The 26448-nt window shown below is 43.1% G+C and overlaps 1 protein-coding gene across 2 annotated transcripts in view; it reads left to right on the top strand.

Annotated features, from left to right (window-relative positions):
• Nucleotides 1-26448, top strand: part of LOC124127126 (vacuolar protein sorting-associated protein 45-like) — a 90533-nt gene that overhangs the window by 37981 nt on the left and 26104 nt on the right. For both annotated transcript variants that reach the window (XM_046490580.1, XM_046490581.2), the window contains exon 10: nucleotides 12704-12862. In XM_046490580.1, the coding sequence (XP_046346536.1) occupies nucleotides 12704-12862 (159 nt within the window). The remainder of the gene's footprint in view (nucleotides 1-12703; nucleotides 12863-26448) is intronic.

Here is a 26448-nt window from a genome sequence, read left to right as displayed (position 1 = left end):
CTGGCTATGCAATGTATGTGCATACCTGCCTATTTTGGATTTCTCCGCCGTGGAGAATTTACATGTGCCTCGTCGTTTGATACAGATGTACATCTAACAGTGAGTGATGTGCAATTTGAACAGACACAACATAAGTGCATCGTAACCTTAAAGCTTCCAAACAGATCCCTTCAAAAGGGTGTGCAACTAGCGTTGTTCGCTACATCTAAGACTGGGTGTCCTACATGACCTGTATGACATGGCTTCAAGTTAGGAAGTTGAACCGAGCAAAACCCAGTGATCCTCTTTCGTGGAATCAACTCTAGAGCTGCTACTAGAACTGTCTTCTTGTCCCGGCTGAACATTTTCTCTCACCAGGGCAGGCTAGAATCCAGTGCTTATTCTGGACATTCATTCCCCATTGGTGCAGCAACTACAGCTGCTAGTGCAAGTGTGGGAGATCATTCAGACTGTTTCACCAGATACATCAGAACACCAGAAGAGACATTAAGGAAAGCACAACGAGCATTATGCTATGAGTGACTCTTTCTTTCACTAGAGGCTTGACCAACGTGTGTGTTGTGACTTACATTATTCTGCTTCTAATCAAATGCCTCAACCCGCATGACTGAACTGTTATTCCTATCGGTGCTACTAACACTCATCAGTGCTTCCTGACACCGTTCAATCTAGTTCTGTGACATTACTTGGATGTTATAACTCACTGGATTCAGTATTTAATTCTCATATGTATATATTTAACATTATCATCTTCACTCATTTTATACTTTCTTATCACTTTGGGGGCTCTCGGTTTTTTACCTCGTTTTGGGCTTTGCAAGCCAATCGTTCTGTAAACTATCATTATATGGCTTGTGGCCCCAAAAGTATTTTCATTTTCACTCATACCCGCAGGCTATCACCCTTTCTACATATTTTCATTTTATCTTTTTAGATCTACCCGCAGGGTTCTAAGTCATTTTCATATATATTTCAAATCTACTTATGCAACCCGCAGTAGCCTTTTGATACTACTTACCAGCAGCGTAAGTTACCTTTCCAACACCGAGTCAGCCCCCGAATCTTATTTGTCACTGCACAAAGAGGAAAATACAAGTGAGCTGTAGGCATGGCATGTTGTCTGTTTGCTGCCCTTCCATTGCCTGTCCATGAATTTTGACTTCTTCTCTTAACTGGCTGAAGGAATTAGATGGAACAGCAACATAAAACGACTAAGGTTTGTCCATGGCATTAAAATAAAAAGTAAGTTAAGGGTGTCACCAGGTAGCTTCCTCTCTGTCCCTATGACCTGTGTGCACCTTTGGGTGCACATTGTCCCACTGTCCCTATGACCTGTATGCACCTTTGGGTGCACATTGTCCCACTGACTCCATGCCCTGTATGCACCTTTGGGTGCACATTGTCCCGCTGTCTCCATGTCCTGTATGCACCTTTGGGTGCACATTGTCCCGCTGTCTCCATGCCCTGTATGCACCTTGGGGTGCACATTGTCCCACTGTCTCCATGTCCTGTATGGATCTTGGGGTGCACATTGTCCCGCTGTCTCCATGTCCTGTATGCACCTTTTGGTGCACATTGTCCCGCTGTCTCCATGCCCTGTATGCACCTTTGGGTGCACATTGTCCCACTGTCTCCATGCCCTGTATGGACCTTTGGGTGCACATTGTCCCGCTGTCTCCATGCCCTGTATGGACCTTTGGGTGCACATTGTCCCACTGTCTCCATGTCCTGTTTGCACCTTTGGGTGCACATTGTCCCACTGTCTCCATGCCCTGTATGGACCTTTGGGTGCACATTGTCCCACTGTCTCCATGCCCTGTATGCACTTTTGGGTGCACATTGTCCCGCTGTCTCCATGCCCTGTAAGCACCTTTGGGTGCACATTGCCCCACTGTCTCCATGTCCTGTATGCACCTTTGGGTACACATTGTCCCACTGTCTCCATGCCCTGTATGCACCTTTGGGTGCACATTGTCCCACTGACTCCATGCCCTGTATGCACCTTTGGGTGCACATTGTCCCGCTGTCTCCATGCCCTGTATGCACCTTTGGGGTGCACATTGTCCCACTGTCTCCATGCCCTGTATGCACCTTTGGGGTGCACATTGTCCCACTGTCTCCATGTCCTGTATGCACCTTTGGGTGCACATTGTCCCACTGACTCCATGCCCTGTATGCACCTTTGGGTGCACATTGTTCCACTGTCTCCATGCCCTGTATGGACCTTTGGGTGCACATTGTCCCGCTGTCTCCATGCCCTGTATGCACCTTTGGGTGCACATTGTCCTGCTGTCTCCATGGTCTGTATGCACCTTTGGGTGCACATTGTCCCACTGTCTCCATGCCATGTATGCACCTTTGGGGTGCACATTGTCCCACTGTCTCCATGCCCTGTATGCACCTTTGGATGCACATTGTCCCACTGTCTCCATGCCCTGTATGGACCTTTGGGTGCACATTGTCCCACTGTCTCCATGCCCTGTATGCACTTTTGGGTGCACATTGTCCCACCGTCTCGATGCCCTGTTTGCACCTTGGGGGTGCACATTGTCCCACTGTCTCCATGTCCTGTATGCACCTTGGGTCGCATAGTTTCCCACTGTCTCCATGTCCTGTATGCACCTTGGGGTGCACAGCATCACACTCTTCTGGTGTGCTGTTCTGTTTTGCACATCTGTTTTGAGCATGAGTTGGATACTGTCTTTTCCTGCTGCTTGACCTTTCACAATACTTAACTGTCATGGGTTTCCTTGATCCTGTAGAGAGTGTTATTAATTATTAAGTTGCCCCATGTAAAAGGTTTTAAGTGACCTAGATATGAGTGCAAAATCACAGTAAAGGTCATTTGTGAAGTTTGTTTGCCATTTTCACTTAAATGCCTTTTTCTGCAGACTAATTGTTTTGCTGTGACAATAGACTGAATTAAACAATGGTCTGTGACTTTTGGAAAATGGACAAACTTGAGGACTGTGTAGTAATCATGGTAATCAAGTACTTGCAGAAAATGGCTCTGACTATACCACTGTAAAGAGGTGGGTAGCAGAGCTTACATGGGCAGGGAGGGCCTTGAAGACAACCATGGTCCTGGAAAGCCTGTGACATTAGCAGCACCAAACATTATCCAGTCATATTGTTAGTTCAGTAAGCATTTTTCACAGGGACATTGGCAATGAATAAAGAATAAGCTTGCTGGGTTCCTAAGCTTCTGGGGTCAGTGGGGTAGCCTTGTGGTTTACGCTGAAGGCCCGGGTTCAATTCTCCACATGGGTACACTGTGTGAAACCCATTTCTGGTGTCCCTTGCCATAATATGGCTGGAATATTGCCCAAAGAGGAGTAAAACCTTACTCACTCAGTCCATAGCTTCTGACATCTGATCAAAAAAAGGACAGACTCTTTTTGAATCTGATCCAGAAAGGATTTGTGACTACAGATGAAACCAGGGTTCAAGCATTTGACATCAGCACCACCAAATACGGCAAAGACTGTCCTCCATGTTCTGGGATGCCAAGGATGTCATCATGGTGGACTATCTTCCAAAAGCTTATTATGATGCACTCTGGAGGCAATTACAATATAAAATTAATATTAAGATATGTGTGAAGTGAGAAGAAGAGGAAAAGGGTGCTCTTCTGTCAGAACAGTGCTCAAATCAGTCACACCATGGCTTCAGCACCCTGCTTATTCTTCTGATCTGGCTGTCATACTGCTCTGTCCCCAAACATAAAGAAAGCTCTGTCTTTGGGACAACCAGTAGAAGGTGTTTTACTCAACGGGAATAGAATTCCTCCAACATTGGTGGCAAAAGTAAATCAATGGGGAAATGGATTATGTTGACAAATAAATAATTTCGGTGTCTTTGGGACAAGTCTTATATATTTGTGCACATTCCTGAGGTTACATCAATGCCCTGCCAACCCCGATGAACTGATCGATCGGTTGCTGTTTGTTTACAACTTTGCTCCCAACTTTGTTATCAAGCAAGGGACATTGGGTTTCACATTGATGTTTTGATAGTAGAAGTTCTTATAACTTTATTATTAAAGTGGCCAGAGGCACAGGACTTCCTGTTTTCAAGTATTACTGCATTGGTCATGTGTGTAACTTTGTTTTTAAGGCGGCTAGTTGCAGAGTTTGGGGCATTCAGGTAAAGGTTGGGGCAGGAGCTGCCCCTGTTTTTGCATGCAACTCATCAATGCATATTACTGCTTTTTGTTGACAGAAAGAAGAGTTGTGTGAAGTCTTGCTGAAGAAGAAGTTGTTTCAACTAGCCTTGAGGACAACCCTATCACGCAGCTTCCAAGTGACCAACAGAAGTGATGACATCACGGTGTTCACATTACTGCTGTTACTCACAGTGGATAGACCTGTGTTTCTCAACTTGTTGTGGTAATTCTTAGTGAATATTTCGGTTTGTATCTTCATACATTTCACATGATTTATGCCACAGCATATTTATTTGACACCTAGTTCAGGTAAATTCACATGTCTTGTTGCTTCTGTAGCCATCTTGAATTTTTTACGTTGCCACGTGCATCATGTGGTTTGCGTTCTGTATTCTTTTCATTGCCTGATACTTCATTATTGAAGTATGCTTGCAATTATATTGTTTATTAAAGTGGTGTTGTTATACAGGTTTTTATAAACTTGTTTTTCATAAACCCACATGACTGGGACAAAGATTATAGCGTACATAATCGGGCGGGGATGCATTGTGATTTCACCCTGCTTGTAGCCATCTTGCTGACGTAACAAATCGGTGTGGGATCCCCATCCCCTCTGCCTAAACTGTATGTCCCTGTGCACCCAGTCAACAAAATGTGAAGACTGTCTCCCGCTTTCTCCTACAGTTTTTGTTAAATATCTTAGACTATTCCGAAAGCGTAAGACCCAACAGGCCAGTAAACGAAACAAAATGTCAGACATTTCAGAGCCCGCCTCCTCCCCGGTCAGGTCATCCCTCACCCAGACATCAGCCAGGATAGACACCCCAGGTTCTGCAATAACTATGTCAGCTGGCACCTCAGGCGTAGTCTCCACCTGGTCACCCATGCTAACCTCCACTACGACCATATTTTCGTTTACCGGCAAGGCTGCGCCGTTCCAGCGGCTACTTGTCGAACTCAGAGGGCTCCTTTGAGCCATTGTATGAAGGATCTACTACGGAGGTCAACACCCACCTTGGTCTCAACCAGGTGGTAGATTGGCTAGCCGACCTTCTTGAGGCCAATGCTCCTTCTCTCCCCTCATCAAGGACATGGTCACATGGCCACAGCTGTCGCTTACCCCCTCCTTCAAGGCACCCAGATACAAGAGGCAGACTATGATTATATCTTGGACGAGGACCTCAACCGCATGACAGGCTCTAACCGCCCTACCACCATGCGTGGGTGTATAGTGAGACACTTCCTCATACCTATCCCTCATGGTGTCCTCTTCCAGGGCCATCCTACAGAACTTATCCGAGGATAAACCCCATAGGCTGGATCATCTCACCACCATCCTCGCCTATCTTCAGAGACAGGTGGAACACATGGGGACTCAGTCTGAATCAGTTGTTCAAGTGGTCGACACCCTTGTAGGTGGGAGACTGCACAGATATTGGCGGAACTGGGAAATCCTGGGGAACCCATACGTCACCAACACCCTCCGCCACGGTTACAGGATCTCCCTGATAGACAACCCACCTCTCACATCGTTGCCCATTGTGGACCCCCTACTCAGCAGCAGCTCCTTCATACGAACATTGACATGATGCTGGCCAAAGGGGCCCAGCCATAACACCAGGCTTCTATTCGCAAATCTTCCTTATCCCCAAGAGGGGCTCAGACCAGTTTCGCATGATACACAATCTCACCATCTTCAACAACACTACCTGGATCATCCACCCTACTTCAGGATGACCATGCTCAGGCATATTAACATCCTGCAGACTGGAAATTCCTCAGATTCATCTTCATTGGAGTCCACTACCAATGAGCGGTCCTCCCGTTTGGAATTTCCTTGGCCCTGTGGCTGTTTACACGCATCACCAAGCCGATAGCGTCATTCCTCCACTTGAGAGGCGTCCAGTTCGAGGCGTCATTCTGCCTACAGTTCATCGGGGTCTCCAAACAAGTCGAGACCTCCAACCTGTACCCAGGGATAGGTGGAATTGTATTCAACAGAGGATCGTCAGATTGTCTTACGTCACCTCCGTAACCGATTTTTGACGGCTACATCAACCAGAAATGAACTGTTTAGGGGTAAACTGAGTGCGCAAACTGTTCGAAACCGTCTGAAAACTGCTCACCTTCAAGCACGACGGCCATACTGCGGGGCGATTCTGACTCAATTACACAGACGTCAACGTCAATTGTGGGCACAGCGACACTTACGATGGACTCAGAGGAATTGGATTCAAGTTGTCTTCAGTGATGAATCCCGATTTAATCTTCGATTTGCTGATGGTAGGGCGAGGGTGTGGAGGCGCTGTCATGAATTTACGCCCAGTGTTGTGTTCAGGAAGTTGACAGTTTTCGAGGCAGAAGTGTCATGGTGTGGGGTGCTTTCTGTGGCAATGCACGTTCCAGGCTTCTTGTCATCCGTGGCAACCTCAACACTGCTGCTTACCGCGACCAGGTACTGGCACCAGAACGGCACCAGAACTTCTGCCTTTCATGGCAGCACATGGACTCGGTTTGATCTTCCAACACGACAATGCCAGACCCCACACAGCAATTTGGACAAGGAATTTCCTTCAGAATGCGGGAGTCAACATCATGGACTGGCCATCAAGGTCTCCCGACCTCAATCCCATCAAACACGTCTGGGATGCTCTTTGCAGAAGTCTGCGCACTCTCCAGAACCAACCACAGAATTTGCAAGATCTTGGCACCATTTTGCAGCAACAATGGCGTTGTCTTCCCAATCATGTGTTCACAAGCATCACAAGGTCCATGCGGAGGCCATGTGTGGCAGTTGTCAATGCACATGGTGGCCATACATGCTACTGAACTTGTGTGCCATCAGATTTTGTGCTTGGGACTTATGATTTAAACTGTTGATGTTATTACAGAATACCGTAGGTGCTTGGAACAAATTATGGTTACCACCGTTAATTAAAATCCTTCTTCGGACATTAATGATTAAAAATTACCTTCTCTGATACATTTGTCCGTTGTATATCATATATGGGATTACTTTTAAAAATGTGAAGTTTTTAATTTGACTAAGTATATATCCATCATCATCCCGGACCGTCTAATACCTCACCTCCGGTGGTGGACAATGGAATCGAAAGTCTTCGAAGGCATCTCCTTGACAGAGCTAACAACCTCGTCACCCCTATTTGTTGATGCATCTCTTCAAGGTTGGGGAGTGCACCTGGAAGGACAGGTTGCCTCACAGCTGTGGTCTGCCGCTCAGAAGCTATCGCACATCAAAAACCTCGAACTGGAAGCGCTCATTCTGGCTCTTTCTCAATGGAAGCAGACCCTTCACACTCTCTTCTACAGCAGATATGACGAAAATTCTGGAACTCCAAGCACTACTTTGCTCCTTCTGTTTGTAAGACCAGACACAGTTTTTGCATCATTGATGCCTACGCCTTTCCAGAGCCAGGATTTTTACCTCACTGGTGCGTACCACCCTTGACTAGAAGGCTACATGATATGCGCATTTTAGCTCAGTACATCAATTATGAAACTATAACTTTTGTTATTTCCTGTAGTTGAATCGATTTCTGGATACACGGCATACCTAACTCCCTCTTTCCCTGTCAACAGGAATGGTGGTTGGACGCTGAGTTTGGATGAAAATACCACATCTGAAGGTATGCCCTCCACCAAGTTCAGTCGGATTCAGACTGAATTAAGGTGTAATGCAGGATAAGTTAAAAATTCTGGTAAAATCTCTAGGTATTTTTTATATTTGTTTATCCTGCATAACTACGTCTACACGGACCCACCCATCACAGAGCTCCTCCCCACAATGTCTTCAGATGATCCGGCTCCTAGCAGTAACCATGATGTCATCACTTCCATTGGTCATGTAGGGGCTGTGTGATAGGGTTGTCCTCAAGGGCAGTTAAAACAACTTCTTCAGCAAGACTTCACACTGCTCTTCTTTCTGTCAACAAAAAGCAGTAATATGCATTAAGTAGGAGTAATGCAGGTAACTATATAAAGTTTATTAGTTTTAATTCCTTTAACATGTTATAATGATGTCAAAAGGTCACGATCACTGTCATCATCATTAACTTTTATTCCCCGCCACAAAGTGGTCCTTTTTTTGGTCTTCAGTCTGCTTTTCAATGGTGACAAATTTTCTCAAAAGTTAGAGAAATGAATTTTACACACTGATGTTACTGGTCCCGATCGCAAATGAGTTAGAAAATTGGTGTCGTAAATTCCCATTTTACAAACTTAAGGCCCTTGCTACATGATTTCAACCAACACTACCGGTCCAGCCATCCATCAAAGTGCCCAGATTCCGGAAAAACCACTGTCCTTTCCACTCCATGGACTTTTCCAACGTTTCTCCTCCTGTTGATGAGGACGTACGGTTGCTTGTAGGATCCTCCCGGCCCAGTACAGCGGTCCCGATGTTGGATTCTCAAATTGGTAGAATGGATGCTACGCTCCGTCACACTCTTTACCCACTGTCGGCGGTTGCTTCTGCCAACTCAGACATCCAGGACTGTTTGGACAAGTATCCCTCAGAGGCCAATGACCAGCTCCTCTCGGTCCTGGATTGGCAACAGAGCCAACTGGTACACATGGTGACTTACATTCAGTTCTGTCTTGGTTCTCTCACCATAGCTAGACATTCGGCTCTACTCAAGCAGTCCTCCTGGGACCCGTCATTCAAGACGCAACTGATGCGCCAACCCTGGTCTGGGTCGACGCTCTTCAACGGCCAGATCCCGACGGTGGCTAAGGAGGCCCAGAGTTGGGACGCTCTTTTCTTCCCAGTTTTCTCAGCAGAGGAAATCATATGTCGGAAAGAGGACCAGTTTGAAGAGGAAATCCTCTTCTTTTCGGCCCAAACGCCAGTCCCCCAGCAATGGTCGGTCCTCCAAGCCTCCTTGCCATGGACGCTTTTCCGGGGGGGGATCGGCAACGGAAGTGACTTTCCTCGGACGTTCGGCAACTGGCATCTCCCTCCGCCAGTTGTCCCGGTTCATCCGTCTCCAGTAGGAGGGAGACTTCATACCTACTGGAGGAATTGGCAGCTGCTCCAGGATCCGTTTGTTACTCGGATCCTCCGTCATGGTTACCGCCTGCAGCTCCGTGCCGTCTTCCTCTGACTACTACTCCCGTGGAACCTCCATATCGACCTCGTGATGTGCCAGATCTTCAGGCCAATATCGATCTCCTGATCGCCAAGAACGCAGTGGATCTCCTGGACACCGATTCCATCACTCCGGGGTTTTATTCTCCAATCTTCCTGGTGCCCAAAAAGGGTTCATCCCACCTTCGAATGATCCACAATCTGGCGCTATTCAACCTCCATTATCTCGCGCCTCCGCCACATTTCCAGATGATCTCCATCCAGTCTCTGTGCCACCTCCTTAAACCGATGGACTACCTCATCAGTCTGGATCTCCAGGATGCCTACCTGCACGTTCCCATTCAGGTAACACATCGTCGTTTCCTCCGCTTCATCTTCCTGGGCCAGCACTTTCAGTGGAAAGTGCTCCCATTTGGCATTTCCATGGCTTCGTGGTTATTCACATGTGTAACTCATCCCATCGTGGTGTTTCTTCACCGCAGGGGGATTCGGTTCGGGGCCTGCCTCGACGACTGCATCCTCGGTCATGGCGTCCATCAAACCTTGATTCTTCAGCGGGATTTCACCCTTCAACTCCCTCTTGCCATCTCACCTTCATAGGCGGTCTTTTTCTGACAGACCTCTCCTTGATACAAGTTCCTCTGGATCGTTTCGCAGCAATCAAATCCTGGGTCAGGAGAGCCCTCTCTCAACCTCTGGATCTCCGCCAGTGGCAGAGTCTTCTCGGGCTGTTGACCTCGGCTCAGGATCTAACATCCAGGGGTCGTCTTCAGCTGTGTCCCTTCTTCCTCTGCCAAGAGAATTATGTCCGTTCCTGGAGTGGTGGCTAGTCTCATCAAACGTCTTGAGTGGTTCCTCTATGACAGGCTTTGAGGCCACTCACCATCTCTTCGTGGACGCATCTCTCCAAGGATGGGGCGCACACCTTCTCCAGGAAACCACCTCCAGTCTTTGGACTCCTGCGGAAAGTGCGTGGCACATCAACAATCTGGAGTGGGAGGCGGTCATTCGGGCAATTAGTCATTGGCGCCTGATCCTCCACAACAGTTATCTCATGGTTGCCTCAGACAACTCCACGGTGGTGTATTACATCAACAAGCAAGGATCGACTCGATCTGCTTCTCTCCTGGAGCAGACCTTTCGCCTGTTTCATCTGGCTGACAGTCTTCCTCTTCTGATACGAGCCTGTCACATTCCAGGTTGTCGCAACATCTTAGCCGACTCCCTGTCAAGACCCGATCGCCCGTCCCCCACAGAGTGGATGCTCCACCCGGAAGCCTACTGGTTCTTGTGCAATTGCCTGGGGACTCCCAACGTGGATCTCTTTGCAACGGTGTGCAACCACCAATTGCCGGTGTACGTGTCTCCGGTCCCGGACCCAGCTGCTTGGGAAGAAGACGGCCTCGCTCTGTCTTGGGTCGGCCGAAGCGCGTACGCTTTTCCGACCCCAGTTCTTATCCCCCAGGTCATTCAGAAGGCGACCCGGACCTATCCTTTGGGTCTGCTTTTGCTCGTGCCTTATTGGCCGTCCCGGATTTGGTTTCCCAAGCTCCTTCAGCTCGCCGGAGAACCTGTGTTGCGTCTCCCGGCGTGGCCAAATCTGCTGCTCAATCCTCATACCAGACAACCGCATCAGTCTGCACGTTTGGCGTGTCTCCAGAAGTCTCTGACCGCTAAAGGCTTTTCAGCGCCTGCTGCGGCAGCTGTTTCCAGAGCTCATCGTCCCTCCACTCGATCCCTATATAATGACAAGTGGCGGTCGTTCCAGACCTTCTGCTTGTCGAGGCGCATCGTTCCAGTGGAGGCCACCATTCCACAAGTGGCTGATTTTTTGGTTTTCCTTCGCCAATCCCGTCACTTGGCTGGTTCCAAGATTGTGACCTATCTTGCTGCGCTTAATTCAGTCCTCAAGATCGCTAGAGATTCGAGGCTATCATCGGTCCCAGCTCTTTTTGCCATGATCCAAGGTTTTCGACTGGAGGACCAGACTAAGATGTTCCGCCCTCCAGCTTGGGATTTCAATGTTGTTCTGCAGGATTTACGCCAGGCTCCGTGTGAGCCACTTGCGTCTGCCTCGTTTGAAGATCTCACCTTGAAGACTTGCTTTCTCCTGGCCCTTGCAACAGCTGCCAGGGATAGCGAGCTTCATGCCCTGGACCCGTGTCCGATTCGACCAGCGTCCTCACGGTTTGGTTCACCTTGGCCTTTGTTTGGACTTTATCGCCAAAAACCAACTGCCCGGCCAAACGGATCGGCAATTTCACGTCCCGTCTCTTTCAGAGATCGTTGGCCCTGATGACCTCCTGGAGCTCGCTCTCTGCCCAGTTCGGGCCCTTCGGCGTTATCTTCAGGTGTCTCAGCAACATCGCAAGCAGTGGAATACAGTCTCCCTCTGGCTTCGTTCTGCTATCCTGAGAGCTTATCGTCGTGCTGACTTACCACCACCTACAGCCTCCAATCCACACGAGTTCCATGCCCTGTCTTCTTAGCTGGCCCTCCATGCTAACGTCTCCGTCAGATCAATCATGAAGGGATGCTTCTGGTCATCTACTACTGTCTTCGCCAGCCATTATCTTCGCAACATATTGGTGAAGGACGTCGCGTGTACACATAGCTTTGGTCCACTTGTCCTGGCCCAGCAGCTGACCAACCCCAACGCCACTGACTGTGCCGAGGCAGAGGAACATGGCTGTCTGCGGCCCCAATGGCCCCGCCGACGCCTATCGACAAGGTAGGACCATCCCTTGTGCTGAGACGGTCACGGAATACCTTACTTTTACCCTCTGTCAAGCATTGTTCTCTCTACCTTCAGACCACCATTCTGTTCCAAGAGGGCTTGACTGCATCTTATCCCCTTGCCTGCCGTCCCGGGAGCCGCTGCTTGCTGTTGCCTGCTGAGCTTCCTGCCGGACGGTTTTGATTGTGCTTCTTCAGTGTGCCTGGCGCTTCTCACGGTAAGCCCGCCTTCCATCAGTCGAATAAAGTACTGTGTAGCGTCAGGTAAGGTAAAACATGAGCATTTCTGATTAAATGCAATGTTTTTATACTTACCTGACGCTACACCTATAGGCCCACCCGGACTCCGTCCTCCTCCTCCGCCTTACCGTTGGCGCCAATGTGTCCTCTACGTCTGATGTCATCCAGTGAAGAATATGAGGAGTAGGGGCCAAGGGGGATAACTGGTGGATGCCGAGGCACAGACTGTAGTCTGTTTAAACCGTCTCTTCGTTCCAGTACTGTCTGTTTGTATAAGGTAGGGAAGCTAAAGCACTGTGTAGCATCAGGTAAGTATAAAAGCATTGCATTTAATCAGAAATGCTCATCTTTGTTATTGTTCACTACTATATGCACAAACAAAAGTCTAATGTGCCCTGGGGACAGTGATAATGCTGTTTTCTTGTTTCAATTAAAATAATCATTTCTCCTTACAGAAGATCAAGAGCCTCATGTCCAGTGACAGTGTGCGCCCTCTGGATATGCTCCGTATGGTGATGCTGTATGCTTTACGATATGAGAATCACACAAACAACGATGTTTCGGGATTGGTCGACACACTTCGCAAAAAAGGCCTGAGCGAGGACTACAGATCTGTAAGTGTAGTCACCTTCACAGGTCACCTGGCACTCACAAACACTTGTCAGTGGTCCAAAAGAACAGCACAAATGAAAAATCTACTGGTCCTGTTAGATCTCTACTAGACACAATGGCACTTAGCGTTTAAACATTTTGCCATATTCAAGTTTGATAGAAACTCTCATAAATGAAGTGAAGGCAGATCAGTGAAACATTTACATGTCTTCTTTGGGCAGGTTCAGGTTTTGAAGCTTGACAGTTCTTCATAAAGATAAATGAAGATAGCCTGCAAAACTGTCATCCTTAAGTGACAAGAACTTATTACTGAACTACTATGAGATTGGCTTGTTATGAGTTGTGAGAGTTCAGCAATAAGCAGTGATGGGGCTGTACCAGCTTGACATGAAATACTTACAGCTTTATTATCCCCCGCCAGGAAGTGGAAGAGGGATATAGGAATGGGTGCCGTCCATCCTTTCGACCTTCTGTCCGTCCATCCGTCCGTCCATCACATTTCGTTTCCGGAGCAGAACTAAAAAAACATGAGAGATATTTTAACCAAACTTGGCACATAGATAGGTCTAGTGGTGAACTGGTGCCTTTTGATAGTTTGGGATTTGTAAACAAAAATATTTTTCGACTTTCCATGGCAACAACTTTAACTTCGATTGAAAATGGTGGTAGTGCTCATTTCTGGAGCAGATCTTGAAAAACGTACAATATTTCTTCACCAAGCTTGACACATAAATAGGTCTAGTGGAAAACTGGTGCCTTTTGATACTTTGGGATTTTTGAAAAAAAGGGTCAAATCAAGGAAAGGCCTAAACTTGAAGGTTTTGCTGAACACAAAATTGTAGTAAACAAAAAAGCATTGGATGAGATGACTAGATTGCAGAATGAAAGACTGTTCACCTGGACACACCCTGTAGAGAACAGTCATGGCGATGGACTCAAGGTGGCTCACTTGATTGTTCAATCCCTCAGTGCTTATTTCGAAGATGTGAAGAAGGATAAGTTTGTTGGTGTGGTTGATGTTTTGTGTTTCATAGAAACTCACATCAATGACTACAGTAAAAGAGACCTTCCAGGATATCAAGTCTATCCAGGAGACACAACACATGGTATTGCTGTGTATGTTTCAACAAGTTTCAAGAACAGTGTCCAGCTATGTGATGAGTAGTATAGGTAATGATGGTTCTGGACCACTTCTACTGGAGCCAGATTCATATACCTATAATGCTACTACAGGGGGGATTTTTTTTGCGAAAATGATGATGCGATTCAATGATAGTCATGAGATTAAGTTAAATTGGGTCTAGCTCACCAATACCTGGGGCCAATCATTGCTTTAGATGAGCCTAAATGGTAATAAAAATATTCTTTATTATTTTTATCAATTAAGCGATATTCAACATTTTTATCAAGTTCTTCGTTCATTTTACTAGGAGACCAGACTATATAATTACACTCTTCTTGTAAATTGATAAGAAACAATTGATAACCGTATTTGGTTGGTTTGACATCACTGATATAATAAAAACCTTGTGGTAATTCTCTCCATTTAATAGCTTTTTCGATCTCCATTATTATATATATTTATGTGAGCATTTGTCTAAATGTGATCTAACGATAGTAAGCAATCTATTTTTAATCTCCAACCAGTTCTTTGGTTTTGGCACGGAATAATTGACGCGCTTGTTGCCTCCCCTGTTCTATGAACTTTTTTTTCTCGTCTTCGCTAATACCACTGGTCTTACAAGATTTTGATCGAATCTCCTGCTTCATTTCATTGTATTTGGTGAGTTCCGACAACACTAAACGAAACTCATCCTCGGATATCTTACAATCGACCATTGCTGTTGAAATATGATCCTCAATGCTGTTCAACTTTGCTTCGGCGAGTATCCGAATACTATCGTGTTTTAATGCTTTCTTTTGCAACCTACGAGAAATGAATTTTATCGCTATTCCTGCCAGTCCCGAGACTCCAGCGGCTATTTCCATGCCGAGCACGATAGGCGCGGCGATTATAGTTGAAAATAAACCAACACCTGCTACACCGAGTCCCATGCCCGTTGCTACAAGCGCGGTGTCAACTCTGTCGAGAGCATTCACAGCTCTGCGATACTTTTTATACAATCCAAGTCTCAACTCCCTATCCTTCTCTATTCGATGTTTTATGTCGCTTATTTGATGTAATTGAAATCCATCAACAGTTTCCATCTTTTCAATTGCTTCATCGAGCGCTGGATATAAGCTCATAGTGTATATTACGATCATATAATAGTCTTTAATTGGTCTTGCTTAAATGTTTTGAGAGTATACATCAACCTTATCAAATGTATATTAAACGGCAAGAATATCTTAGTAAGAGAAATACTACCACTTTTAATAATTTGGACCCCCTCGAGGGTTGCAACGGGCGATGCTCCGATATGAATAATACTGCAACGTTGACGCTTGTGTTTCTTGAGCAATTTAATCGATAGACCTGGTAATATTTCGAAGGCATCTACCGGTACATCTCCGAACAAGACTTCAATAATAAGCGTAGAAATATTAGGTATTGCACTCAAGTTCTGTTTAATATCATCGAATTCAGTAACCAAATTTAAAGTAACATTTTTTACTGCCGGACGACTATATAACATATGACCCTGGTTTTCTGGCAGGGGAGTGACCAACACACTTTCTCGTCTTCGCTAATACCACTGGTCTTACAAGATTTTGATCGAATCTCCTGCTTCATTTCGTTGTATTTGGTGAGTTCTGACAGCACTAAACGAAACTCATCCTCGGATATCTTACAATCGGCCATTGCTGTCGAAATATGATCCTCAATGCTGTTCAACTTTGCTTCGGCGAGTATCCGAATACTATCGTGTTTTAATGCTTTCTTTTGTAACCTACGAGAAATGAATTTTATCGCTATTCCTGCCAGTCCCGAGACTCCAGCGGTTATTTCCATGCCGAGCACGATAGGCGCGGCGATTATAGTTGATAGTAAACCGATACCTGCTACAGCGAGTCCCATGCCAGATACTACAAGAGCGGTGTCAACTCCGTCCAGAGCATTCACGGCTCTGCGATACTTTTTATACAATCCAAGTCTCAACTCCCTATCCTTCCCTATTCGATGTTTTATGTCGCTTATTTGATGTAATCGAAATCCATCAACAGTTTCCATCTTTTCAAATGCTTCATCGAGCGCTGGATATAAACTCATAGTGTATATTACGATCATATAATAGTCTTTAATTGGTCTTGCTTAAATGTTTTGAGACTATACATCAATCTTATCAAATGTATATTATACGGCAAGAATATCTTAGAAAGAGAAATGCTGTCACTTTTAATAATTTGAACCCCCTCGAGGGTTGCAACGGGCGATGCTCCGATATGAATAATACTGCAACGTTGACGCTCGTGTTTCTTGAGCCATTTAATCGATAGACCTGGTAATATTTCGAAGACATCTTCCGGTGCATCTCCGAACAAGACTTCAATAATAAGCGTGGAAATATTAGGTATTGCACTCAAGTTATCTTTAATATCTTCGAATTCAGTAACCAAATTTAAAGTAATATTTTTTAAGGCCGGACGACTATATAACATATGACCTGGGTTTTCTGGCAGGGGAGTGACCAACACACTTTTTCGTTTTGACGGGATATAAGCCGCGAGTACGATGCCACTATTTATTATCTTAGTTAAATTATGTCCCTTACCCATCATCGCATACAATGGGGTAATGACGATATTCATTAGCCACTCGATGTTTGCTTCGACCATAGTCCATTTATTATCGTCGTTGCGAGTAATATTATACGAAGTGTTTTTAATTAGTCTACTAACATCGACATCGCTTAAATCTTCTAGATTACCCGTGAATGTAACTTCTTTCCGCTTGTATACATTATCGTGTAAGTGTAAAGCGTATAACTTACCATTGGTACCGGGTTTATCGAATCCTTCTATGTCTCCGAGATCGGAAAGCGCAATTGTATTACATTGTCTGAGCGTTCCAGGGCCTGATGCATCAACCATTATTTATAATATGGAGTGTTACACTTAAGTATCCTATATGTACAGGTTGGTGTTTTACATCTAATACAGAAATTTTGAGGTCTGAAATAATACCCCGTTTTAATTTTTTATATTGTAATGGTGAGAAAGATTCCGTTCTGCCACTATTGTATTTTTCATCTTTAACTGGAACACATCTGAGTAGAGTTGAAGGACTTTCTAGTTGAATATTATCCGTCGTGCTTATTTGATCAAGATGGATGCACAACTCTTTATAGGGAACTAAATCGGGTAAATCACGTCCCTGATTTGATGCAACGATTACTGACATTACTCTCCATCCAAGTGTAATTGCTAAGTTCTCGAAAATAATTACACCTCTTTCTCCAGGGTCTAATTTCAGTATCCCATTCGACTCATTTTGTGTGAGACTAAATCCATTAGGCTTAAAAATTTCATCATTGAGTGAGCATACGCTGTAATACCCATCAGGTATAATAATGGTTTTGCTAATACCTGATTTAATCATCATATTATTTCTTTTTGCAGCACTTATATTGGTCCACAGCGGGTAATACGTTACATCGCATAGAGCTACTTCGAGTTGTCCATCCGAGTTATCGATAGTATGAAGCAGTTCAATAGACTGACCATTTGTTATTCCCGGGAGTGTAACATACATATTAAATATACAATGATACTATATCATAACTTAAATATGGAATCAACCATTATTTATAATATGGAGTGTTACACTTAAGTATCCTATATGTACAGGTTGGTGTTTTACATCTAATACAGAAATTTTAAGGTCTGAAATAATACCCCGCTTTAATTTTTTATATTGTAATGATGAGAAAGATTCCGGTCTACCGCTATTATATTTTTATTTTTCACTGGAATAGATCTGAGCAGAGTTGAAGGACTTTCTAGTTGAATATTATCCGTCGTACTGATTTGATCAAGATGGATGCACAACTCTTTATAGGGAACTAAATCGGGCAGAACTGAATCGGGGACTATTTTTTTGGATAGTAATACTACTAACCGTGCAAATCCAAATGTAACTGCCAAGTCCTCGTAAAAAGTTACTCTTTTTTCTCCAGATTCGAATTTCAACATCCCTCTCGATTCATTTTGTGTGAGACTAGCTCCATTAGGCTTAAAAAATTCATCATTGAGTGAGCATACGCTGTAATACCCATCAGGTATAATAATGAGGTTTTTTTCACTTGATATAAATATCTTATTATTACCTCTCACAGCACTTATATTGGTCCACAGTGGGTAATACGTTACATCGCATAGAGCTACTTCGAGCTGACCATCCGAGTTATCGATAGTATGAAGCAGTTCAATAGACTGACCATTTGTTATTCCCGGGAGTGTAACATACATATTAAATATACAATGATACTATATCATAACTTAAATATGAAATCGAGATACATTACTAATCAATCGATTATAGTAACTGCCTCTGGTGCTGAATTTATCGTGAAATTCCCTGATATCTTTGAAAAGTACAGGGTCACGGCAACTAGCGATAAAATGGTGCACGATTGGTTTCACAATCCGATGCAATTTTGGCAGAATCAGTTAAACTTTGCCATATGGTGTGCCACAACGGGATGTGGCGTATCTCTTTATTCCCCAGGATTTGAGCTAAATAAGTCTGTTTTATCATTTCACGTGTACTATCAGATTAGACGTATACTTAAAGAAATTAGCGCTCCATTACCGCAGGATGGAGTGTAGAATTCCACAAATAATCCGTACAATAGGTGGGCATTCGAACGTATTTGTAAGGAATTTAATGTTTCTACAAGTAAAGATTGGCGTATTAAAGGAGCAAACCATGGTCTAGGTGTTCCTTACACAGAGGAAAAAATAACCGTCAAAGAAGAAAGCGATTATGTATATAAAGAACTTAATAAAGTTAAAGTTAATTTTCCTAAGTTGGTGCGTACCAGCAAACTTTACTCAAGAATATATGATCATTGGCATAAAACCAGTCATTGGTATAAAGGCTGGGAACTTTATAGTAACGATTGGAGAGGGGATATTATGAGTTTTAAGAGTGGGTCTATTTATATTGTTAAAAAATTTGTACAACTGAATGATAACACTTGGAATGAATTTCTTAATGATAAAACAGAAAATAATTTTACTAACCCAGGATTTGTAAGATTTAATGAATCGATAAGAACTTATGTATGGGCAATTCTCGGTGCGCAATCGCAAACACGAACGTCCATTATCGGTTCTGGGACGGCGCTCGATGCGCAAAAACAGTTTGTCGCAAACGTGGAGGACGCCATTAATTCACCAGTTGACATACCATCGTCTATAAAGCGTTTTCAAGATGTATTACAGTACGCTCAATCCAAAGTGGACTTCGTTTATGCGCCGGGATTATACATGTCTCCAAGTAATATGGAACTTAAGATCGGTCAAGTGATAGGCTATAATAATAAAATTGTTATCGCTACCGATCAACAAAAAACAGGTATTAATTCAGATATTAACGTCGAAATAATAACGCAAACAATCACGGGCGAAAAGGGAATAGTCAAGCCACAAACACCAACTATCGCTCAACCATCTACTGACGCACAAGTACCACCGCATATTGCGGCTAAAAATCAACAACATATCGATGAAAAAACAGCGCTTGTATTAGATGGAGTCGCGGTTGGTTTACTCATGATTTGGTTAGCGAACTGATTTGGTTAAATAGTTCTTAGCGAACTGATTTGGATAAATAGTTCTTAGCAGATACGTACAACAGCCCTGCAATTGCTACGATCAGTGCCCACAAGTTTTGACTAAGCCAAGTGGTGGTCTTAGCTAATAAATTCAATAGCCAGGAAACAACACTCCCTATTATACCGGGAAGTGCAGCCGCGGCTTTCTCAGTGAGCTTTCCCAGTGCTGAACCTAATGCTTTTAAATGCTTTTTTATCCACTCTTTTATACCATCCGACGTAGGCGGTGATCCGCTACCACCTGTACCACCTGTGCCACCGGTTAACGCGAGAGTCAAAGTCGATATAATAAATCCCAACGCGGTTAAAATACTGGCAATTGTTATTCCCTGTTCTCTGAACAATGTTTTAATTTTATCAGCCAGTGTAGTGTCATCGTCGAGGACTTGATCGATAGTTTCTCGAATTCGAAGCAGCCTCGAGGTGGGCCGATCTTTTGTCTTCTAAGTTACGCAATCTTTCCGCTACGCGGCGTCTACTGAATTCATCGCCCGCCTGTTCAAGTTTTGTTTTCTCGTAAACTATATTGCTTGTCGATTTCGGATATCTTGGCCATATTATTGGTGAGTTCTCCCCGCATTGTTCGCATTGCCTTATCAAGACCTCGTAATTCCCTAATACTGAACTCCGAATATGGTGATACACTGACATGGAATTATCGTAGAATGTACCCAAGATTTCTTCGAGTCCGTCCGAGGCCACGTTCGAGGAAGCTTCCAAATTATCTGTGTTACTGAGTTCAGTACGCACAGTCCTAAGAACCTTAGTAGTCTTCGCGGAAAGTCGTGAGTAGTCTACAAAACCTAATTTATCACGAACAGTGCTGATTCCGTGTTTACCGGCTATCGTAGACAAGGCTAGGGGCTTACGAGTACAAGAATGCATAAGATCAATATTCGGAGAGCCACGCAGTCGCAATATTCCTTTACTATCTATCTCAAACTATCATCTTTAAAGGTATCGTAATAATCATCAACGGCTGGTTTCAAAAGTTCATCATTTACGGTTGGGTTCAAAAGTTCATCGTTAAGATTCATAAAGCTGGTTTCATCAGTACCCTCTTCAATTGGATTCGGGTTATCTAAATAATCTAGATCAAAATCAGTCATTTTTATATTAAACATATGGTTATATAATTTCAAAATATCAATGTCTTCGCAATACGGACGCAAGTTAAACCCACAACTTAGACTTCGAGATCCATTAGGGGTCAAAGCAATTCGTCAGTCTGTAACTATAACTAATAACCCTAGTACCATCGATCAGAATCAAACGCTTCTGGTTCGCTTTCCTAATCTCGGTGCACACGATGTGTAAGTTCCGGGAACTGTCAGACTAGCATTTACGATTATTTTGACTTCTACCGACGTTAACAGGGAGCCCGTTCAGAACATAGGTCGTGCTATCGTTAAGAAAATCGCGATTAAAATTAGCGGTAATGAGGTTTTGAGTATCGCCGATAGCGATGTATACTATTGTTACATGGATCTCTGGAGAACGGATAAAGAGCGGGAAAACTTACAGTACCAAGGTATTTGTAATCGGAACACATTGAGACTGCGCATAGGTGCTGAAAATGGTGATAGTACCGTCGTAAAAGATAAGGCCGTTGCTGACGCATTAGGTAACCGATTCTATATTCCCCTAGACTTTGAATTACTAGATTCCCACATGCCCTTTTATCAAGCATCCCTAGGCGATAGGTTAGAATACGAACTCACTTTTAATGACTACGGTAGAGTAATCAGATCTGGTGAAGATGCTAGCTATTCCATTGACAATATTCTCGCTGGAGTACGATATGATAACGGATCCCGAATTCGTAACCATTATACCGGAAGTTTAGCCATTTTGTACGATCGCCTGCTGCGACACCGAAAAGATCACGAGGGACAAAAAAGATACGATGTGGAATATTAATCTAAACGTCCCCATGAGGTCGTTGAAGGGTATTTTAATGTTGTTCGAGGACCCCTCCAATGCATTTAAAAGAAATACCGAGAAGTTCTACAATCCCAAGATTACAAAAGTAGAATTGACTATCGAAGGCGTTCCTAATCAACTATATAGCCAAGGAATGCTAGCGTATCACCAGTGGGATGAGGTTAAAAAACTTCCTTCTATAAAACGATCCCCGGAAGTTATCGCGGTCGTCTCTCGGGAGTGTATCGATGGGTGAATACCTCACCACGAAGTACGCGCTACGGCTAGACATGCGAACCATGGACGATGACCAACTAAACGGCAGTTGGAGGAGAATAGAAAAGGAGAATAGAAAATGCTAGCGAGGATGGCTGGTAAATTAAACATATATTTGTACGTGATTATAGATGCGCAACTTAATATACAGAATGGAAGATTTGTGCAAGCAATCTATTAATAATCTTTTACCTAAAGATCCGCACTGCGCTATCACAGGCTGTGGAAAAACAGCTTTTATTCTAGATATTTTACAAAGTCATTATCGGGACGTTTTCGATCATATTATTATTCTGTGCCCGACTATAAGCGTTAATAAAACATACTTATCGAGAGATTGGGTAATGAATGACGACGGGGTACACAGAGTCGATCCGGGCGATCGTTTACAAGACTGTTTACGAGTATGTGACGAAAAATACAAAAGAGAATCAACCCTTTTCGTAATAGACTATTGCAGCACGAGTAAAGAACTAACAAAAAAGAAAGATATGCTTTCGTATTTAGCAATCTCCGGACGGCACACTCAACATAGCGTTTGGGTACTTACTCAAAAATACAACTCTGTCATGAAAGATCTCAGAGAGCAGACCAAATGGGTAGCACTGTTTCATTGCAAAGATCGAGATTCATTCGAGGAATGTTTACGCGAAAATGATGTCATTTATACCAAGCTCGAACAAGATAAAGTCAGAAAACTGTTAGTGGCAACGAAGCACTGTAAACTCGTATTAAAAACCGATCAACCAGCTGCTTATGCAATTGCTTAGCAAAATGTAGCAAAATGATAGCAAAATGTATCAAAAATTGCAAAATATGGCAAAATTATAGCAAAATTGTAGCAAAATGTAGCAAAATTATAGCAAAAATACGATAAATTGAACATTAGCGGTTAATATGACATAAAATGTGGTTCGAACTCATCATTCTTTCACAACAGTTCATTATTACGGGATGTATTGGATATGCCATATTATATTATGTTAGACTTAAATATCTCCTTAGGTATTACATTATGGAATGCGACTAACTCATCGAACAAATGCTCAAAGAATCTGATGTTGATCAACATGTAGATAAATCTTTAGATAAACATAGAGAAAGACTCGCGGCTTTGGTAGCCGGTGGAAAATGTTCCCAATATTTGGGAGAAAATTATACCATCGAAAAAATTGATAACATGACCGACGAAGAAATTAAAAAACTGTACGCGCGTTACGAGTCTAGACTGGGAGCTACCATGACTAAAACGATAGGGTCGGCTAAATTACAACTATACACAGTCGTAGCTAGTACGTTTCTCCCTATCCCGGCAGAACATGGCATGTATTTATGCGAATCTCTAGAGAAAGACCCATTCATCGAAAACGCTATAAGTGCAGTGAGCTGTGAGTTTTATCATAGATACGGAATGTTCTTAGCTCCACTCACCACAGCTTTAATAACGGCTAGGTATTGTCAATTTAAACATACGTGCCCACTTAATAATATAAAGAACGAAGTTCAAATAAATAATGGATACTCAAGTGACATCACAACAGATTGCGTTTCCGCAACAACAAGTGGACGAGGAACAACGAGTGAATGAGGACCCAATACCGAGACCAACAATGAGTCAGTTTTATACACCGTCAGAGGAACAAAAGAACCGCGAGGTCACATTTGTAATAATGGGGTTATCTGCTGTATTGATTTTCAGCTATACCATGACCTAGTCAGAGTGATAGCTAATCTATAAATAGCGTTGGCTGACTGACTCACCAGTGTAGATTTGATTTGCATTTAGACAAATGATATGATAGATGTATAAACCATGAATCATTGCATATTTACACTCATGGTTAAGACGACTCAATGTAACTGACGCTGTGTTGATATTTACTGCGGCATACACAATTATTACATCAGGCGCGGAAACATTAACTATACGTGTTCTGAATGCGGGATAGGGGTCAAAGGTCGTTATTGTTTATGTAAGAAACACGGTGCTGATAGGGTCAGGAAGCAGATTCTTTATGCTAGGAAGAGAGATTACATCAATGAGAGGAATAGGTTGGGGAGAATACGTATTTAGATATATGAAAAACAACCAATTAGACATTTGTCTCATTTTGCATATACTATTCAACCACAATGGTTTTTGTCAGAGAGTTGAAGGCTATGGCAAAGCAATGTGGTCTACATGGATATTCTCGAATGAAAAAAGCTGAATTGTTTACCTTACTCGGTTCGGAATACAACAAACCCCAGACTGTTAGAGAACTCAAAGCTCAAGCGAGAAACAGTGGGCTGAGAGGTTATTCTCGAATGAGAAGAGCTGAATTGATCGCTTTACTAGATAATAATCAACCTAATGATGATGATGTTGATGTTGATATTCAACATAATGACGATGTTGAGAATAAACAACAAGAATTAATATTTGTACCCATATCCGCCGGCGTTGGTAAATATTTAAGAGGTTGGAAGATGGATATTAATTCCAACATGGATGTTAACAATATTAAGCCCATCATATCGAGTAAAATTAACGAGGAGTTAGATGATTTACATAGTATAAAACACCAGCTGACGATTAAAATGTTATTGAGTAAAAGTAACACAGACAATAGCACCGAATATACCGAACCATATTTCCGAAGCAATCAAGAAGTTATAACCGAATCCGATACTATAAACACATCATTAGATACATCAATTCAGAGGATACAGGAAACTTTAGAACGCTGGACTAATAGAGGTTCGGGTTGGGGTGTGGATAAAATCGATAGTTTATATTTAGATATAGCAAATTATATGCCCTTCAAAGGTGGATCTTATATAGATTTACCCCCGTATTATAAGAAGAAAAAAGCCATAATTAACGTAAAAAATAAATCCGATGACTGTTTAAGAATGATGATAAGATCTGCATTGTTCCCCGTAGACAAGCATCCGGATAGACCTTCTAGCTATCCCCAAAACGATGGACTCAACTTCGATGGTATAGACGAACCTACACCAATATCACAAATTGATAAGGTTGAAAAGCAAAATAATTTAGCTATAAATGTTTTCGGACATTCTAAAGGAATTGTTGTACACAGGATAAGCTCCGCTCCGGAACATATCCCCAGAATCATTTCATTTCTGATCGAAAAAGATGGAAAATATCATTATACGTGGATAAAGAGTTTAAACAGGCTATTATACGATCAAACAAAACATGCTAGAAAGAAATATTTCTGCGAAAGATGCCTACATGGGTACAGCAGACAAGATCTACTAGAAGCCCATAAAGAAGACTGCAGAGGTGTTGGACAGTCCGCTATCAGGATCGATATGCCTAAAGAGGGAAAAAATATATTAAAATTTGAACATTATTGTAATCAAATGCCAGTACCGTACGTAATTTACGCCGACTTCGAAGCGCTTATCAAACCCATAGAAAATACCAACCATAATAATCAAGATAGTAGTTTTACGTACAAAACTCAAGAACATATTCCTTGTGGGTTTGGATATATAGTTGTAAGGTATGATGGGAAAACAAACCAGCCCGTGATTTACAGAGGTCCCGATGCAGCGGGAAAGTTCCTAGAATATCTACAAAATGAAGAGAGAATAATCAGGGAAAAATTATCGTGTAAGAAACCCATGTGAATGACGGGAGGGCCCATAAGAAGTCAACGAGTTGTCATGTTTGTAATAAACCCTTGGATGGGGATTCCGTAAGAGATCATTGCCACGTCACGGGTAATTATTGGGGAGCCGCGCATAACGAGTATAACTTGAAACTAAAAATGAATTCTCAAACAATACCCATCCCCGTTGTGTTTCATAACCTTAGGGGATACGATTCACATCTCATTATGCAAGCTATCTCAAAGACCGACGGCGGTTTAACGTGCATTCCTAATAATATGGAAAAATACATATCGTTCTCGTTGACTAAACCTATACATTATAGGGACAAGGATGGGAAATCTAGAATAAAGCAAAGTAATGGGCTTAGATTCATAGACTCCATACAGTTTCTGTTATCTTCCCTGGACAATTTAGCTAATGCGAACAATCCCAATGACTTTGCGATAACAAATAAATATACCGATAAGATAACACATCATTTGTTACTGAGAAAAGGTGTATATCCTTACGAATATATGGATGATTGGTCTAGATTCGAAGAAACTGAACTACCACCCCTCGAATCATTCTATAGTAACTTAACAGAATCTAAAATAACAGATGCCGATTATGAACTCGCTCTGACAGTGTGGGATAAATTAGGTTGTAAGAATTTAGGCGATTATCACGATCTGTACTTAAAAACCGATGTACTGTTACTCGCCGATATATTCGAGATATTTAGAAAGACATGTTTAAAACAATACGGCTTGGATCCGGCATGGTACTATTCCAGTCCAAGACTATCGTGGGATGCATTGTTGAAGAAGACCGGCGTAGAACTCACAGATTACGATATGCACTTGTTTATTGAGAAAGGATTAAGAGGTGGTATATCGATGGCAGCGAAAAGGGATTCTAAGGCTTATAATAAATTAGTGGAAGGATATGATCCCAGTAAACCCAATACGCACATATTATATCTCGACGCTAACAATTTGTAC

The sequence above is a fragment of the Haliotis rufescens genome, unplaced genomic scaffold, assembly GCF_023055435.1.
Source record: "Haliotis rufescens isolate VD_foot unplaced genomic scaffold, xgHalRufe1.0.p SCAF_1, whole genome shotgun sequence".
Taxonomy (NCBI): domain Eukaryota; kingdom Metazoa; phylum Mollusca; class Gastropoda; order Lepetellida; family Haliotidae; genus Haliotis; species Haliotis rufescens.
Note: the sequence above shows the minus strand (reverse complement) of the source record. Positions and strands in the feature narration are given on the sequence as shown.